At 41.0% G+C, this 17,223-nt stretch overlaps 1 protein-coding gene across 3 annotated transcripts in view; it reads right to left on the reverse strand.

Moving 5' to 3' along the window:
• Nucleotides 1-17,223, reverse strand: part of LOC141148378 (uncharacterized) — a 101,732-nt gene that overhangs the window by 75,685 nt on the left and 8,824 nt on the right. For all 3 annotated transcript variants that reach the window (XM_073635813.1, XM_073635814.1, XM_073635816.1), the window contains exon 2: nucleotides 12,161-12,335. In XM_073635813.1, the coding sequence (XP_073491914.1) occupies nucleotides 12,161-12,184 (24 nt within the window). In that variant the 5' untranslated portion in view covers nucleotides 12,185-12,335. The remainder of the gene's footprint in view (nucleotides 1-12,160; nucleotides 12,336-17,223) is intronic.

The following is a 17,223-nucleotide window of genomic DNA, read 5'->3' on the forward strand; positions in this document are numbered from 1 at the left end:
CACAAAGTTGTCGGAAAATCCAATCGTCCTGAATGCGGTGACGTAAAACACGTACGTCGGGACTATAAATGGGGCAGTAGAAATTCCGACCGTGTGTACAGGGCATACAGGGCATAAGACTCTACACCTATGGGAACATGATCTACAACAAAAATACACTATCCACAATTGGGAAAGAGCACTACGCTCTATATACAAAGCTACTACATGCACTTCTCTATGGGAGCTCACCCAAAGCATAACACAACGCAGATATATAACCCCCCTCAAAATTACCACATATGACCACAACGCCTCTCCAGCATGCTGGTGAAAATGCGGAGACACGGGATCACTCCTCCATGTGCTGTGGAACTGTCCAATACTAACCTCATATTGGACAGAAGTCTTTTTTCTGATCGCACAGATCACTAATATCACCATCCCTCCTTCACCTGACCTAGCACTTCTGAACCTAAACATCGAACACGTCCCACGTGAGTTCCATAAAGTAGTTATATTCTGTCTGGCAGCAAGTAGGATGTGTGTTACTAAACGCTGGGAAAATACTTCACCACCACAAGCCCTGAATGTAATAAAGCAGGTCCAAGACCACTACGTATTTGAGACCACACTAGCGACAGATAGAAATACCTACCTCAAAATGTCCCAGGCATGGGACCTATGGACAGAATGGTACAAATCTAATATAAAATGATTAACGATCATCCATGCACAGTGCAGACGTTTAATCCCCTTCCCTTCCTAGTTCACACCCCCCCCCCCCCCTTTTCCCTTGCCCAGTTCCTACACACAGACATTTATACAGGGTCCATGTTCTTGCCTGATAGTAGTTTCATTACATTGAAAGCAAGCTTAGAGAATAACTATTCCGTAGGACGCATTTAGGCACCCAAAAGGAGGACGTGACTCCAGATCAGCTCATATCACTTTTGTAAATGAACGGTCAGATCTGGTTAATGTCCCCCTTCATCTTCATAGCCCATATCATAAGGGATACTACGTTTATTTGAATGTTAATGTTCTTCATATTATTGCATGTAACTTTGCATATATACGTTTATCTAATGTAACCTATGGACCTTTACTACCTTGTTTGCACGCCTTAAACTTAAATTCAATAAAAAATACCGAAAGTAAAATTGAGTGTTTAGAGTGCTAGGATGTATATGGCCTGAGCTATTATCCATTTTCAGGGCTCTGCAGATCTTCCCCAAGCTTGGTGGTGTGGTGGGTTGATTGCTTTGGCCTGTTGCTGGAAGAAGGTTCCAGCACATACTGTGGAAGGGTTGACCTCTGTAGTTATGAATATTTATCTGACCCAGACAATCTAAAGCGTTATTCAGAGGTATAGCTGGGGAGACAATAAATGTTTGGGAGCACCTTTCCAGAGCTCTTTACTGCAGGGAGGATGTCTGTAGGAAGGCATTGCTGCTTGGGCCTTGCCTTAGTCTAGGGCATGTTCTGAAGGCTCAAAAACCAAGCTGAAGCCACAGTGTATAACTGGAGGGAGCTGGGCTGGAAAAGATATCCCTGCAAAGTAGTTTAACAGAGGTGCTAGGTAGAGCTCAGTTGTACAAGCTCCTCCTCTCCTGGACTGAAATAGCTTACTCTAATTTTACTGCACACTGAAATTCTCAAAATGTGCGTTAGAAGTTGCTGCAAGTCGGATAAAGCCTACCCCATTTAATGGCTGGAGGACATCCATTATCAACTAGCTCTTTCCTCCCCAGCTAGACTGTCCCTGTCATTAATTGGATTTCAGTTCTTTCAATTATAGAGGCACATTATCACATGTGGGTGTTACCCAGGGTGATCTGCATGCAAATAAAGCCATCCTTGAGACTGACACCCACCTATCAAGGCTTTGGATAGTTGCATAACTCTTGTCGAAAACCAGTCCACTACTTGCATTAGGGTTGAGGGCTCATGGAAGGAGTAGTAAGTTGGGTGCTGTGATGTTTTCAGGAAAAAATGCCTTTTTAGCTCCAGTTCACAATGGCGCTATTTGACATGCGATTTGACATGTTAAATTGCAGCCTATTGCTGGCAATGGCACTGTCCCAATTGGTGTGATACCAACTTTGCGACGTCACACCGAGTTCCGAAAGCAGTTCCTGCACTACTTTTGGCAACTTGGGGGGCAATTTCAAAAGACATCTGTGCATGAACAGATATCTTTCAAATCGTCCCCAAACTCCCAAACTTGCACTGAAATGCGGGTTTGAAATTGTGCGCGTTCAGCTGAACTCGTGCGATTTTAAACCTGCGTTCAGTTTGAATGTACCCTCCAAAGTAAAGTAAATGTGCCATAATTCTACATATTATAAATTTACACATTACATATAATTTTTTTCAGGCTGTTCCCATTTTGTTTACCTGCTGATCCTGACAGTAACAGTTCTGTTCTAGTGTCACAACGCTCCCTCACTGTACTCTATTCATGGTGAAGAAGCGTTGTCAACCTAGGATCCGCTTATAATTATGGATGAGTCAATGATTCAGTCTGAACTTGTGCCCGTTAAGCTCCCTGTTTTTTTACAAAAAAAAAATCACAAAGAGTACCATGCTGTAAAAAAAAAACCCCGAAAAAGCAGCCAACGCGACAATGTAACTAAAATGGTCAAACAAAGCAGGGGGGGTGCAGCGCTATAAACAAATAAATACCAAGAATGCAATTGTCGACAATAATTGTTAACCCCAGATGATGCCTGTTTAGGCGAAAGGCGTCGGGTTTGTTGCTGGTCCACAGTTAATGTCTCTTTTTCAAGCGCTTGTATTCCTATTGGCAAATGTAAGTGTAATACTTATGATTTTATCTGGAATAAATATCCAATCCAGTATTATGCTATGTGCCCTATCTCTTTCCTTTATCTATGGTTTGGCTGATTTGCATCTGCATGTAAGCTGTGTCTACTCTGCTCAATTCAACGGAACGTCCATCCAGACGCTGTATTCCACACATTGAATTGGTGCCTCATTGGTTACCTTACAAGCTTGACTGGCTTGTCAGGTGTACACCCGTACAAATCCAATCTTTCTGGTAAGAGACTAGTACTTTCGGTGGTGGTTTTTTTTTTGTTTACAAACTTTTATTGAGCGTAAAAACATTGGTACAAAAAAGTTGTTTACATATGTCATGAAAGTATATTAAAGAAAATTACAAATATGTTATATTGTCATAATGTATTCAATATTTGAAAGAAATTTTTATTAAATGTTAATTAGTAATATAGTTTTAGTATCGAAAAATATCATCTTTATTGAAGTCTCTGAGAGGTAACATTAATCTGAATTGAAGAAATGATTGAAGTGGTTAAACCATGGGTTCCATTTTTTATCGTATAAATGATACGTATTGTGTACTGTGTGAAATATTTTTTCCATGAGATTTATATTATTAATTCTAGTTTTCAAATGTGTTAGAGGTATCGTTGGTGATTTCCAATGATATGCGATCAACCAGTGTATTGCTACACATATTGTATGGATAAGTCTCATTTGGTGTATAGGTAGCCCAGGGATTGAGAAGAATAATAGACAGTTTTGGGGAGTGAGTCGAATTATGTTATCGGAGATTTTAGAAGCAAATTTTTCTAGTTGTTTCCATATATTTGAGACTTTCTCACAATCCCAAAAGATGTGAGAGAATGATCCCGTGGATAAGCAACCTCTAAAACAAGATGGGGATGTTGTGGGGAAAATAGTGTGGATTTTAACTGGGGTATAATACCATCTTGTGAGTAGTTTAACTGCCGTCTCTCTGATTGTAAGGGATCTTGTGCATTTATGCATGTTATTTATACTGTCTTCCCAGTTCTCTATTGAAAGAGTGATATTATATTCCTGTTCCCATTTCTGCATATAGGGTAATTTATCATGTCTATTGTTGTTAATTAGGTTAGAATATATTTCTGAAATCAATCCTTTTTTTTTTTTTTTTTTTTTTAAATCATCTTTATTTATATTCATACAAAATACATCTCACTGTACAGTATTCTTACAGTAGCATATTACTAATCGAATAAAACACCACTCTTGGATGTACATAAGAACCCCGTAACACAAGTGCTCTATTATTTTTTATAACCTTATCCCTTTCCCTTACCCCTGCCCCTCCCCACGGCCCCCACCTCCCCCCCCCCTCTACCCACCCTCCCCCATTCACATCATTTCAACACACCTTAACATTCCTATTTCTTAAGGGCATTATCTCTATATTCCATTACAGCGGGTATCCCACTTCCTCCAGCCAAGGTCTCCAAAGTTTTTTAAATGCTTTTAGGTTCCTCCTTTTTATATATACTGCCTTTTCCTTCCACATTGTTTCAGTCACTGTTTTAATCCACTCATATTTCCGTGGGGGGGTTCTTGCCTGCCATCTTTGAGCAATTAACTTCCTGGCCTGAAAGAGACATCTCTGAGCTATTGTAGTTTTGCAGGTTCCCATGTCCATATTCTCCCCTACTCCCAAGATACATAATTTCGGGTCCATTTTAAGTTCTAGGGAGAAGACCTTATTGAGAGTTTCTACTATCTCTGACCAATACCGAAATAATTTCGGACACTTCCATAGCATATGCAATAAGTCCCCTTCATCTTGACATCTAGGGCAGTTGGCATCCATTCTCCTCTCAAATTCGAATAACCTTTTAGGGGTGTAGTATGTCCTATGGAGTACCATTAGATGTGACATCTTTTGGGCAGGGGAAATCGACACCCGATGTCCCTCCACTAGTATCTCCCTCCACTGCCCGTCTGAAAACACGCCCAACTCTCTCTCCCATTTACCTCTACTTTTAAGTTTTCCCGGGGCCTCTATGCTGTTTTTACAGATATGTGGGTATATTTCAGCTATAGACCTACAGTGGCTCTCCTGGTCACCCAGGTTCTGAAGCACGGTGGACTCATTCCAGGAGGGACCCTGGTCCCCAAACTGTGTCTTAAGGGCATGTTTAACTTGTATGTAGTTATATAATGAACAACTATCTGGTATATCAAATCAATCCTGATCTTCTGGGTGACTTCAGGCAAATGTTCTCATAGAATGTTGGTGGGGTTGTCTCTTTCGTTAGGAAGTATTTGTTATAAAAATGTCTAATTTGAAGGAATTTACCGAGTTCATTATTAGGAATCTGGTATCTGTCTTTAAGTGATGAGAATGCGGTGATGGAGGTGTTTTCAATAAATTTAGAGAGGAATGTCAGATTGTTGTCAATCCACCACCTGAATTCTTCTGTGTTTTGAAGGTATGGGGGAAATTTTGGGTCACCTATGAAAGAAGCGAGTGGGGGTGTGTTAGGGATAAGTTTGTATGTTTTGTTGTGTAATTTCCAAAGTTGGTATGATTGTGAGACTATTTGGTTAAGATTATCTAGGGTGTAATTTGAGATCCTATTGCCCCACAAGATCCCTGAGATGGAATAAGGTGTAATTGAGTCCTGTTCAAATTGAACCCATGGAACTTTAGAGTTGTGAATGTGCCATTGTGCGTTTTGAGACCACCTGGCAGCTAAATAGTATAACCAGAAATCTGGTAGGCCCAGACCGCCACCTCTTTGTGATCTATACAATACTATTCTAGAAAAACGTGGGTGAGAATCTTGCCAGATAAATTTATTGATGTCTGTCTGAAATGTGGTTATCATTGTTTTATTTAGTCTAATGGGAAGTGCTCTGAAAAGGTATAATATCTTTGGTAGAATTGTCATTTTAATTGCTGTGACCCTACCCAGAAAGGATATATTAAACGATTTCCACATCTTAATCATTAATCTCAATTTTTGCATCAGTGGTAGATAGTTTTTAGAGGATATATTCTTAATGTTCGGAGTGAGGTGGATACCTAAGTATGGGAGAGATTCCATTGCCCAGGTGAAATTGAATGAGGATTGTATGATATCTAAATGAGGTTGGAAAATATTTATAGGCATACCTGTTGATTTAGAGACATTTACTGTTAGACCCGAGAGTGTTGCAAAGGTTTTCAGTGTATGTAATAGATTTGGTAGTGTTATGTTGGGTTGTGTAAGGAATAAGATCATGTCATCCGCATACATACTTAGTTTGTAGGTGTTACCGTTGGTCTTATAACCTTTGATATCTGGGTGCATTAATATTGCAGTGGCTAAGGGTTCGATCGCAAGGGCGAATAGCAAGGGGGAAAGTGGGCAACCTTGTCTCGTACCTCTACCCACCCTGAAAAACTCTGAATTACATCCTGGCAGTCTAATCCTTGTAGAAGGGTTATGATAGAGTGCATGAAATGCATGAATAAACTCCCCAACAAAACCATATCTTTTTAAAACCATATCAAGGTAGCTCCAAGAGACGCTATCAAATGCCTTGTTAATATCAAGGCTTAATAATAGGACTGACCGGGATTTGATGTTTGCGTCTTGTATTATGTTTGTTACAAGTCTTATATTATCGGTAATTTGTCTACCAGGAATGAATCCGGATTGATAAGGAGAAATCAGGGAAGGGATTATTAAAGCTAATCTGTTTGCTAATAGTTTACTGAATATCTTAAGATCATTGTTAATTACTGAAATTGGTCTATAATTTTGGGGTAATGTGTGGTCTTTATTTGGTTTTGGGATAAGGGACATGTTAGCAAGTAACATTTCCTCTGGGAATTGATTTCCTTTAAGAATGACGTTATATAGTTTTGTTAAATACGGGATTAAATGTTGTCGGGATTGTTTATAATAAAATGAGGAAAATCCGTCTGGGCCTGGGGCTGAATTTCTCTTAAGAGAGTTAATAATCTGAAGAATTTCCTCCTCTGTGCATGGTGCGTTTAAAATATCTGTTTGTGAGGGGCTTAATTTGGGAAAGGGTATATTGTCTAACCAGGATACCGACGAGGGTGGGATTGATGAGGTTGGAGCTGAGAGAAGGTCTGCATAAAATTTTTTAAATATAGACATTATTTCTTGAGGGTGTGTGATCAGTTGATTTGTGTTATTCTTAAGTTTATAAACATGAGTGGGTTTTATTGTTTGGTTAAGTTTGCGGGCAAACATTGTTGAGTATGTATTACTTGATAAAAAGAATTTTGCTTTAGACCAGCGGAGAGCTTTCTCTGCTTTAAATGAGAGTAATGAGTCTAGTTCATTGCGTTTTTGGGAGATCCTATTATAGATGTCAGGGTCATGGGTTGTGGCATGATCTCTATATAAGTGATGGAGATCTTTAGTTAGGGAGTGAATTTTTTCCCATTTAATCTTGTTACACTGCGCTGAAAGATTGATAAGTCTGCCTCTTAATACTGCTTTATGAGCTAGCCGTAATGAAGTGGGAGAAATATCTGGGGTAGAATTTATTGTAAAATATTCTTTTATGGCTGAAGCTATTTCTTGTTGATGAATGGGATCTGTCAGCAAGGATTCATTAAGTCTCCATGAATATGGTGTGGAGGGGAGACCAATGAATTCCGTACTAAAAGAGGTAATGTGATGGTCTGACCAAACACATGGGTGTATTGAGGCATCTTGAGTGTTCGCTAAGATGATTGGGGTGCAAAAAATGTAGTCTATACGCGAATAAGACTTATGTGGGTGTGAAAAAAAGGAATATTCACGCGCTCCTATATTTAGCGCTCTCCATGTATCAATTAATTGTATATCGTTTAAATGAGTGATGGTAGTTTTTGAGAATGTTTTTGAATTTGGGTTTTGTCTACTACGGTCTAGATTGGGTTGCATTACTAAGTTGAAGTCTCCTCCTAAAATGATATGTGGTGAGTGGTATCGTTGCAGGGTATTAAAAAATTCTATGAAAAAAGATGTTTGTGTTTCATTTGGTGCATAGATATTGGCTATTGTTAATTCTCTACCTGATAGCATACCTTTAATGATAATGAATCTACTGTTTTGATCTTTATATACTTGTTGCACTTCTAAGGGGAAGGATTGATGAATAAAGATCGCCACTCCTTCAGCCTGGTTTCACATATGTGCGGTGCGAATTGAAGCTCAGGTTTCACTGGGGAGATAACAATCTCCTGTTCAACGGATTCATTGCGTTTTTGCTCAGGATTAGAGAGCAGGGAGAGGGAGAGGGGGAGGGAGGGGGGGGGGAGGGGGAGGTGTAGTGAGGAGAAAGAGAAAATCCTTGTTCAGAACGCAATACATCTGCGAATCAGATGCGTTCCCATAGGAGATAATAGGCTTGTAGTTCGCACCGCAATGCCCAAAAAACGCACACGTTTTTTGTGCAATGCGCAGTGCGAATGCAACGCACATATGTGAACCAGATGCATTCATATGAATATATTTTAAAATGTCCTGCGAATTAGATGCGGTGTAAGCCGCATCTAATTCGCATAGGTGTGAACCCGGGCTTAGTCTTTGCAGGGGATGTGGTATAGTATGATTGGTTAAATGCTTTGTGGAAGAATGTGGGGTGGTTGTCTTTTAAGAAGTGTGTTTCTTGTAACAGAATAATTTTGGCATTTAGTTTTTTATATTGTAAAAATGCTTTTTTCCTTTTATTTGGGGAATTAAATCCTTGAACATTGTGTGATACAACTGTGATAGTCATGTTGCTTGTGTTACATTTGGGGGACCGACAGAAAGTAAAAGTATGAGATAGATTATTTGGTATGTAGGGTGTAGATATCTATATTTTCTAAATTTCTTTATGGTGAACCATGTGTACATGGAGTCAATTAAAAGTATCATTTCTATACAATTGAGGAATTCAGAGCTTGTCAATGAAATTGTACCATAACTATTTTTCAGTGAAAGAAACGGAATTATCTTAACTTTCCATATCAAAAACCAGTGTATATGGTGAGAAAAAAATTGGGGGTTGGAAAAGAGAAATCTTCCCAACCGACTGAGAAAACCTAAGAGACCGGAACGTCTCTTGCTCAGTCTTAGAATTTTTAGATCAGTATTTGTAAAAATATCTTGAATGAAAATGAGAATAAAAGAATAAATGAAAAAATATGAGAGTCTACATTCACTCCTGATGGACCAAATCCACCCGAAGCGAACCTTTGTAACGACTGAGTGGGGTAAAATCATGTCGACATAGATTGGGTGGCCACAATAGTTGATATTATTGCAAATTACTGTGCATGTATGTTTATTATAAGTAACTTGAACAAGACACTATTAGTATTCAATTTTAGGAACTATGAAACTATAAGGTTGTATTGTCGGACACAAATGGAGTTCACCTCCTCTGCAAAGAACCATTTTATATTTATTTTTTAGTCTTATTTAAATGAGTCATAATTTATATAATATATGCACTCGATAAATGCAGAGATTAATAATAAGAAAACAAGGTGATCCTGAAAAAATAGTACTCCATCAATGTCCGAGTTAACAGAATTCAAAGTTAATGGCTTTGTAATAACCAAAAACATTAGAAATATAAATCGTATTCATTTAGGAAATATCCCTTGAAAAGGATATAAGTGATATCCAGCAACGGAAGATGAATAAAAAAAAACAAAAAAAACCAAAAAAAGCAAAAAAAAACAAAAAAAAAAAAAAAAAAAACAGGAAAAAATATAAAAATAATATTGGTGGTAAATAAAATGGAAGATATCAGGTATCATCATTAATTTGGGAATCTATGAATATACCACAGATCCCAATAAAGGCAGAACAAGCTACAATAAACTCTTTTAATATTACTATTAAACTGTAGGTAATGGAGTGTTATTAATACTTGCTATACCACTTCTTGGGCAGTAGATGTCAGTGTTGCTACATTGAAAGGCAGGTTTCAGTAAGTAGCTATAATTTGCCATCACAGAGTGAATGTCCAGGACTGTGGAAAGAAAAAAAAAAAAAAAAGAAAAGAACAGATAAAAGTCATTTAGTTATCTGTAGTGCAGATGGTTGTTAATTAAAGTTCCGTTGACTTGTGTCGTATCTATTTCTGCGTCTATCTCCTCGTGAAGCTGGAGTGTTCCAGATGGGAGCTGGCCGAGGTGTGGATGGGGTGCGCGGGAGATTTCCAGGATCCATCAGACCTAGTTTGATCAGGATGTCCTGTCCTTTGGGAATAGTAGTTGCAATGTAGGTAGTGCCATTATGGGGAATGATCAGTTTGAAGGGAAAACCCCATCTATATCTGATCCTAGCTGTAGTGAGAACGGTTGTAATCTCCTTCATTTTTCTGCATCTTTCGAGGGTTGCTTGTGAGATATCAGGGTATATCTGCAGCTGTACTCCTTCTAATGTGATGTTTCTCATTCCTCTGGCTGCTCGCATAATTTCTTCTTTAACTAGAAAATCCTTCATACATAGAACAATGTCTCTGGGGGGTTTGTCTGGTGGGGGTTTAGCTCTTAAGGCTCGGTGAATGCGATCACATTTGAAAGATTGGGGATTTTGTTCTGGCAACAGGAACTGAAAAAGCTTGGTGGAGTATGCGATTAAATCTGTTATGTTTTCTGGGGCTCCTCTTATCCTAATATTACATCTTCTGTTCCTGTTGTCTAAATCTTCTACATGTGCTTCCAATTGTGTAAAAGCTGATGAAAGTGTCTCATGTTCTCTGGAGAGATCACTGAATGCTATTGCTAATTCGTCATGTTTGTTCTCCAGCAAGTCAGTGCGAGTCCCTAATGCTGCTATTTCTTGAGGCAGAGTGTTGGTGGATTTTTGAATTTCTGTTTGAAATTTGTTCAGTAGTTTTGAGCATATTGCTTCCAAACTGGTGTCAAGGTCTGCTTTAGTTAGAGGAGTGTACTCACTGTTACTTGCAGAGCTTGTGTCCAGCGGTGCCTGTTTCACAGGTGAAGAGGAGGCAGAGGAAGGGGGAAGGGCGCCGGCGCCATTCTTTGCCATTTTGCCACGCTCCTGAGATCTGAGAAGGTAGTGGGTAAAGTTGTTCTGGCAGCCTCCGCGACCTCTCCTCTTCGAGCCAGGCATGCACAGATGCTTGTGTGCGGGGGTGCCTATTACAATCTTCGGTCGCGGTGTTAAGTGACCCCGTATTTGTGGCTGAAAGCCCTGAGAGAAGCGGAGCTCTCGTTAGAAGCGGCCGCTCCGCTCCATGCCGCGCATGCGCCCCCTGTCGGTGGTGGTTTTTTTATGGTTATTCACCATTCACTTTGATGCCTGCTCAAGATTTTAATGATCGTCACATGTTTGTTTTGGATCACTCACCACAGGAATTCACCATTATATGTGGTCCCTTTCCATCACATATGGACATTTATTTTTATTGATCTTTATACTGGTCATATGTCACTTTATTTACTGTATATTTATGTCACTGTTCACATATTATTTCACTTCTTTTATTGTGACATCATTGTCGACAATTACATTCTTGGTATTTATTTGTTTATAGCGCTGCACCCCCCCCCCCCTCTCTATTTTTTGACCCTGTTTTTTTACCACTTCAATAAATGACAGTTTCACATTGGGGTTTATTTACTAAAGTCAAATCCACTTTGCACTACAAGTGCACTGCAAGTGCAGTCGCTGTAGATCTGAGGGGACATGCAAGGAAAATAAAAAACAGCATTTTTGTTTGTATATGATTAGATGATAGAAATCAGCAGAGCTTCCCCTCATTTTAGATCTTCCCCTCAGATCTAAAGCAACTGCACCTCCAAGTGTAGTGCAAAGTGGGTTTGCCTTTAGTAAATCAACCCCACTGTCTACTAGTTCCTAAGGAAGTAGTAAGTGCTGGCACCTGCTGCATCCATAGCAACCACCACCATCACTGGCACATTGGCTTACACACACACACACACACACACACACACACTCCTATGCTGTTTTTTTTACAACTCTTTGCCTATTAGCCCAGAAAATGGGCATTTTGATTTGATTTGTTGATTTCAATGGGATTCAGGTTCAGCATTCAAGCTTCTTTGAAGTTTGGCGAACCCTGCTTGGACCACAAAAAAACCTTCTCTCCTTATTTCTGTTATATGAATGTGTGGGGGGTGTTAAAGGTTACATAATATAGTTGGGAAGGAAGATAACATTGTTTTATATATTTCAGTTCAATGCACAGGAAGTGACAAGGGCACAAAATTTCTGGCAGGATCAACAGGGAATTTCTGCAAAAAATAAAATAATGCTGTCACCACATCTAAGCACTGGTAAGATGCAATATATTACATTTCCTGTTCTTGGGGTTTCAAATTGCAGTTGTAATAATCAGTAGTACTTACCTTAGCTGAAATGGAGGAAGTCATTTGTCTGCTGTACAGGTAGTTTCACTTGTCCTGCAGCTAATAACACAAAGATTTTGTTTGCTGTTCCATTGATGGTTTCAATTTCCCTTTTTTCCCAGCAGTATCATGGAAGCCTTGCTGTCATGCAACCAATAGGAACAAGGAAGAGTAGCTATAAAGATGAAAAAATGGTATTAAATTAATTAAAAGTTTGGAAGGTGATCCATGTACTATACCTCAATCTGCTTGCTCACTCCCCTAAATGTACAAAATACCGTATTTATCGGTGTATAACATGCACTTTCTTCCCCTTAAAATCAGGGGGAAATCGTGGGTGCGTGTTATATGCCGATCCCCGCTGTCTGTGAGGGGAGAGGAGGGAGCGCCGCCGAAATACACATAGCCGAGTGTACTGTGTACTCAGCGAGGCGAGGCTTCTCTCGGCTCCGCTCGCAGTCATGCCCAGTCCTGCCATTGGACCTGTGTTATGTCCATCATAGAAGGTGTACCAAGGAGCGGGACTGGGCGGGACTGCGAGAGGAGCCGAGAGGAGCCGAGTACAAAAGACATGCGGCTCTGTGTATCTCAAGGGCACTAATTTTAAACGATCATGCTGCAATCAGACTGGGCAAGGCTGCAATCAGACTGGGCAAGGCTGCAAATGACACTGATAAAGCTGCATTGATGGGCATTTACATTTAAGTTTTTTTTCCTTAAACTTCCCTCCTAAAAGTTTTTTTCCTTAAAATTCCCTCCTAAACTTGGGGTGCATGTTATACGCCAATAAATACGGTATATAGAAAAGGGGAACAGTTTGCCAAGCTGCTGCTAACAAAGCAAACAGAATATTGGCATGCATTAAAAAGGGGATCAACTCCAGAGATAAAGGGATAATTCTCCTGCTCTACAAGACTCTGGTCCGGCCGCACCTGGAGTATGCTGTCCAGTTCTGGGCACCAGTCCTCAGGAAGGATGTACTGGAAATGAAGCGAGTACAAAGAAGGGCAACAAAGCTAATAAAGGGTCTGGAGGATCTTAGTTATGAGGAAAGGTTGCGAGCACTGAACTTATTCTCTCTGGAGAAGAGACGCTTGAGAGGGGATATGATTTCAATATACAAATACTGTACTGGTGACCCCACAATAGGGATAAAACTTTTTCGCGGAAGGGAGTTTAACAAGACACGTGGCCACTCATTAAAATTAGAAGAAAAGAGGTTTAACCTTAAACTACGTAGAGGGTTCTTTACTGTTATACCCCGTACACACGGTCGGACTTTGTTCGGACATTCCGACAACAAAATCCTAGGATTTTTTCCGACGGATGTTGGCTCAAACTTGTCTTGCATACACACGGTCACACAAAGTTGTCGGAAAATCCGATCGTTCTGAACGCGGTGACGTAAAACACGTACGTCGGGACTATAAACGGGGCAGTGGCCAATAGCTTTCATCTCTTTATTTATTCTGAGCATGCGTGGCACTTTGTCCGTCGGATTTGTGTACGCACGATCGGAATTTCCGACAACACGCTCCAATCGGACATTTTCCATCGGAAAATCTGACCGTGTGTACGGGGCATAAGAGTGGCAAGGATGTGGAATTCCCTTCCACAGGCGGAGGTCTCAGCAGGGGGCATTGATAGTTTCAAGAAACTATTAGATAAACACCTGAATGACTGCAACATACAGGGATATACAATGTAATACTGACATATAATCACACATATAGGTCGGACAGGATGGGGTGTGTCTTTGTTCAACCTCATCTTCTATGTAACTATATCGTTTCTAAACCCACTATGCTCAAAACCACATCCCTTCTATCTGTTTCCACCAAATGTTCTTTTGAACAATTTTACAACAACAATAATAACTTTTTAATTTCAAACCAAGTTTTTTTTTCCACCCCCTTAACTCAACAAAAAGTTAAAGTGATACTAAAGTCTCAGTTTTTTCATTTAACCGCTTGGCATCCGCGCTATAGCCGAATGACGGCTACAGCGCGGACCTACATTCCCGGGAGGACGTCATATGACGTCCTCCCCTGTGCACGCTCCCTGCGCGCGCCCTGCAGGGCGCGCGCCGGGCGCGTTGTGATCACCGAGTCACTGAGACTCGGCTGATCACCGATCTATGTAAGGGGCTGGTCCCGGCCCCTTACCATGTGATCAGCTGTCAGCCAATGACAGCTGATCACATGATGTAAACAAAAGATCGGTAATCGGTTTTTTTTTTTACTCACGCTGACAGCGCGAGTAGAAAAAAAAGCCGATCACCGGATCGGATGTGAGGGACATCGGTCCCCAAGTGGAAGAGGCACATCTGCCTCATCAGTGCCCAATAAAAGTGCCACCTAATAGTGCCCACAGTGCCACCTAATAGTGCCCACAGTGCCACCTAACAGTGCCCACAGTGCCACCTAACAGTGCCCACAGTGCCACCTAACAGTGCCCACAAGTACCACCTATCAGTGCCCACAAGTACCACCTATCAATGCCCACCTGTAGTGCCAATCAGTGCCACCTGCCAGTGCTGCCCATCACTGCCACCCATCAGTGCCCATCACTGCCACCCATCAGTGCCCATCACTGCCACCCATCAGTGCCCATCACTGCCGCCTCATCAGCGTACATCAATGAAGGAAAAAAATTACCCGTTTAAAATTTTTTAAAACAAAATATAAAAAAATAAACTTTTTTTTAAAAAAAAATTCAGTTTTTTACATTTTTTTAATAAAAAGTAAAAACCGCAGAGGTGATCAAATACCACCAAAAGAAAGCTCTATTTGTGGTGAAAAAATGATAAAAATTTCATTTGGGTACAGTGTTGTATGACCGCGCAATTGTCATTCAAAGTGCGTCAGCGCCCAAAGCTGAAAATTGGTCTGGATAGGAGGGGGGTTTAAGTGCCCGGTAAGCAAGTGGTTAAAAATAATAAACATGTTATACATACCGTACCTGCTCTGTGTAATGGTTTTGCACAGGGCAGCCCAGATCCTCCTCTTCTCGGGTTCCCCGCCAGCACTCCTGCCCCCCCCACCCCTGCCGAGTGATCCCCACAGCAAGCGGCTTACTATGGGGGCACCCGAGCCAAGCCACCGCTCTGTGTGTCCATTTAGACATGGAGCCGTGGTTCAGTCCCTCACCCCTCTCTCTCCTCATTGGCTCACTGACTTTGATTGACAGCAGCGGGAACCAATGGCACCACGCTGCTGTCTCAGCCAATGAGGAGGGAGAGTCCCGAGCAGCTGAGACTCTGCTGCAACATGGCTGGATCGAGATGGGGTTTAGGTAAGTGTTAGGGGGGCTGCTGCACACAGAAGGCTTTTTATCTTAATGCATAGAATGTATTAGGATGAAAAACCTTCTGACTTCCTTCTGACAACCACTTTCAGGAAAAACAGACAACCACACTCCGAAGATATTGGGTCTTTCATCCAACTTAGTTGAACCAGATAAAGTGCACTGGAACCACCATACTTAACACCTTTTACACTTGTGTGGGCCTAATAATCACTTCAAAAATATAAAAGAGAATCATTTTTCTTTTGCAAAAAAACTAACGCCTTTATTATTAGGATGGACTATTACTCACAAAGATGGAAGATAATATTGGTTAAAGGATAATTTCCCAAATGGCAAAAATCCACTTGAGGCCAACACTCAAACATGGAGCACACTGTGTTAATGGTCCTTCAATGGTCTAATGGTCTGTGGGAGCTAGACAGTGGTGTCATATTAGACCATTAACTCAGTGTGCTCCATGGTTTATTGTTGGCTTCAAGGGGATTTTTGATATTTGGGAGATTTTTGATATTTGGTGTTCTCTTTCATATATTTGAAGGGACAATTAGGCTCACACAAGGGTAAAACTCATTAGTTAGAGAGTGGTCCTGGGCAAGTTACAATGCACTTTGTCTGGTTCATCTAAGTAGGATGAAAGACCCAATATCATTGAAGTGTGGTTGTTTGTTTTTCATGAACCATTATTACCCTCCATCCTTCAGAGATGCTACTTGCTATTTGAGAGAATGTCCTTTAATGCCTATTACATATATTTTGGGGTAATATTGCCTACCTTTACATCCAAAAGCCCTGAGACTGCTTCTGGGAGCTGAGTGATGTCAGCAGGCCCAGCAGACTCAGAGCTGTAACTCAAGTGACAATACTCTAGTATTTCCCTTTGCTCCTCCCAGCGCAGCTACAGAGAAGGTCATGTAGGTAGGAGAAGGGAGGGGCTTGGCCAGCACAGACGGTATTTACTGTATTTATCGGCACATAACACGCACAGGCGTATAACACGCACCTTCATTTTAGGAGGGAAGTTTTATGAATAAAACTTAAATTTTAAAAAAAGAACTTTGAAGCAAAATAAGGGTCAGTGCCCATCTGCAGCCTCACCATTCCATTGCCATCAATGTAACCTGATCAATGCCCATCTGCAGCCTCATCATTCCATTGCCATCAATGCAACCTGATCAATGCCCATCTGCAGCCTCATCAGTCCACATCAATGCAGCCTCACCATTGCAATCAATGCAGCAGCCTCACCATTGCCATCAATGCAGCAGCCTCACCATTGCCATGAATGCAGCAGCCTCACCATTGCCTTCAATGCAGCAGCCTCACCATTGCCATCAATGCAGCAGCCTCACCATTGCCTTCAATACAGCAGCCTCACCATTGCCATCAATGCAGCCTGATCGATGCCCATCTGCAGCCTAGAGGGGACAGGGAGGGGGGTGGGACGAGTGCCGACAGATTACATACATGAGAATCTCCTATGATAGACATAACACTGGTCCAATGGCGGCCCAGGAGACGGGACTTCCTATTACAAAGGCCGCCAAGTAAACTGGAGATTCTCACTGTATGTAATCTGATGGCGATCGTCCCGTCCCCCTACTGGTCCCCTCCCAGGCAGCTAAAATTGAAGTATTGGCGTATAACACACACACGCTATTTGCACGCGATTTTCATGGTGAAAAAGTGAGTGTTACATGCCAATGAATACAGTATATACTTGCAAAAGAGAGATGAGGGCTATGCTGAGGAATTGA

This window comes from Aquarana catesbeiana, linkage group LG06 (genome assembly GCF_042186555.1).
Source record: "Aquarana catesbeiana isolate 2022-GZ linkage group LG06, ASM4218655v1, whole genome shotgun sequence".
In the NCBI taxonomy this organism is placed as follows: Eukaryota; Metazoa; Chordata; class Amphibia; order Anura; family Ranidae; genus Aquarana; species Aquarana catesbeiana.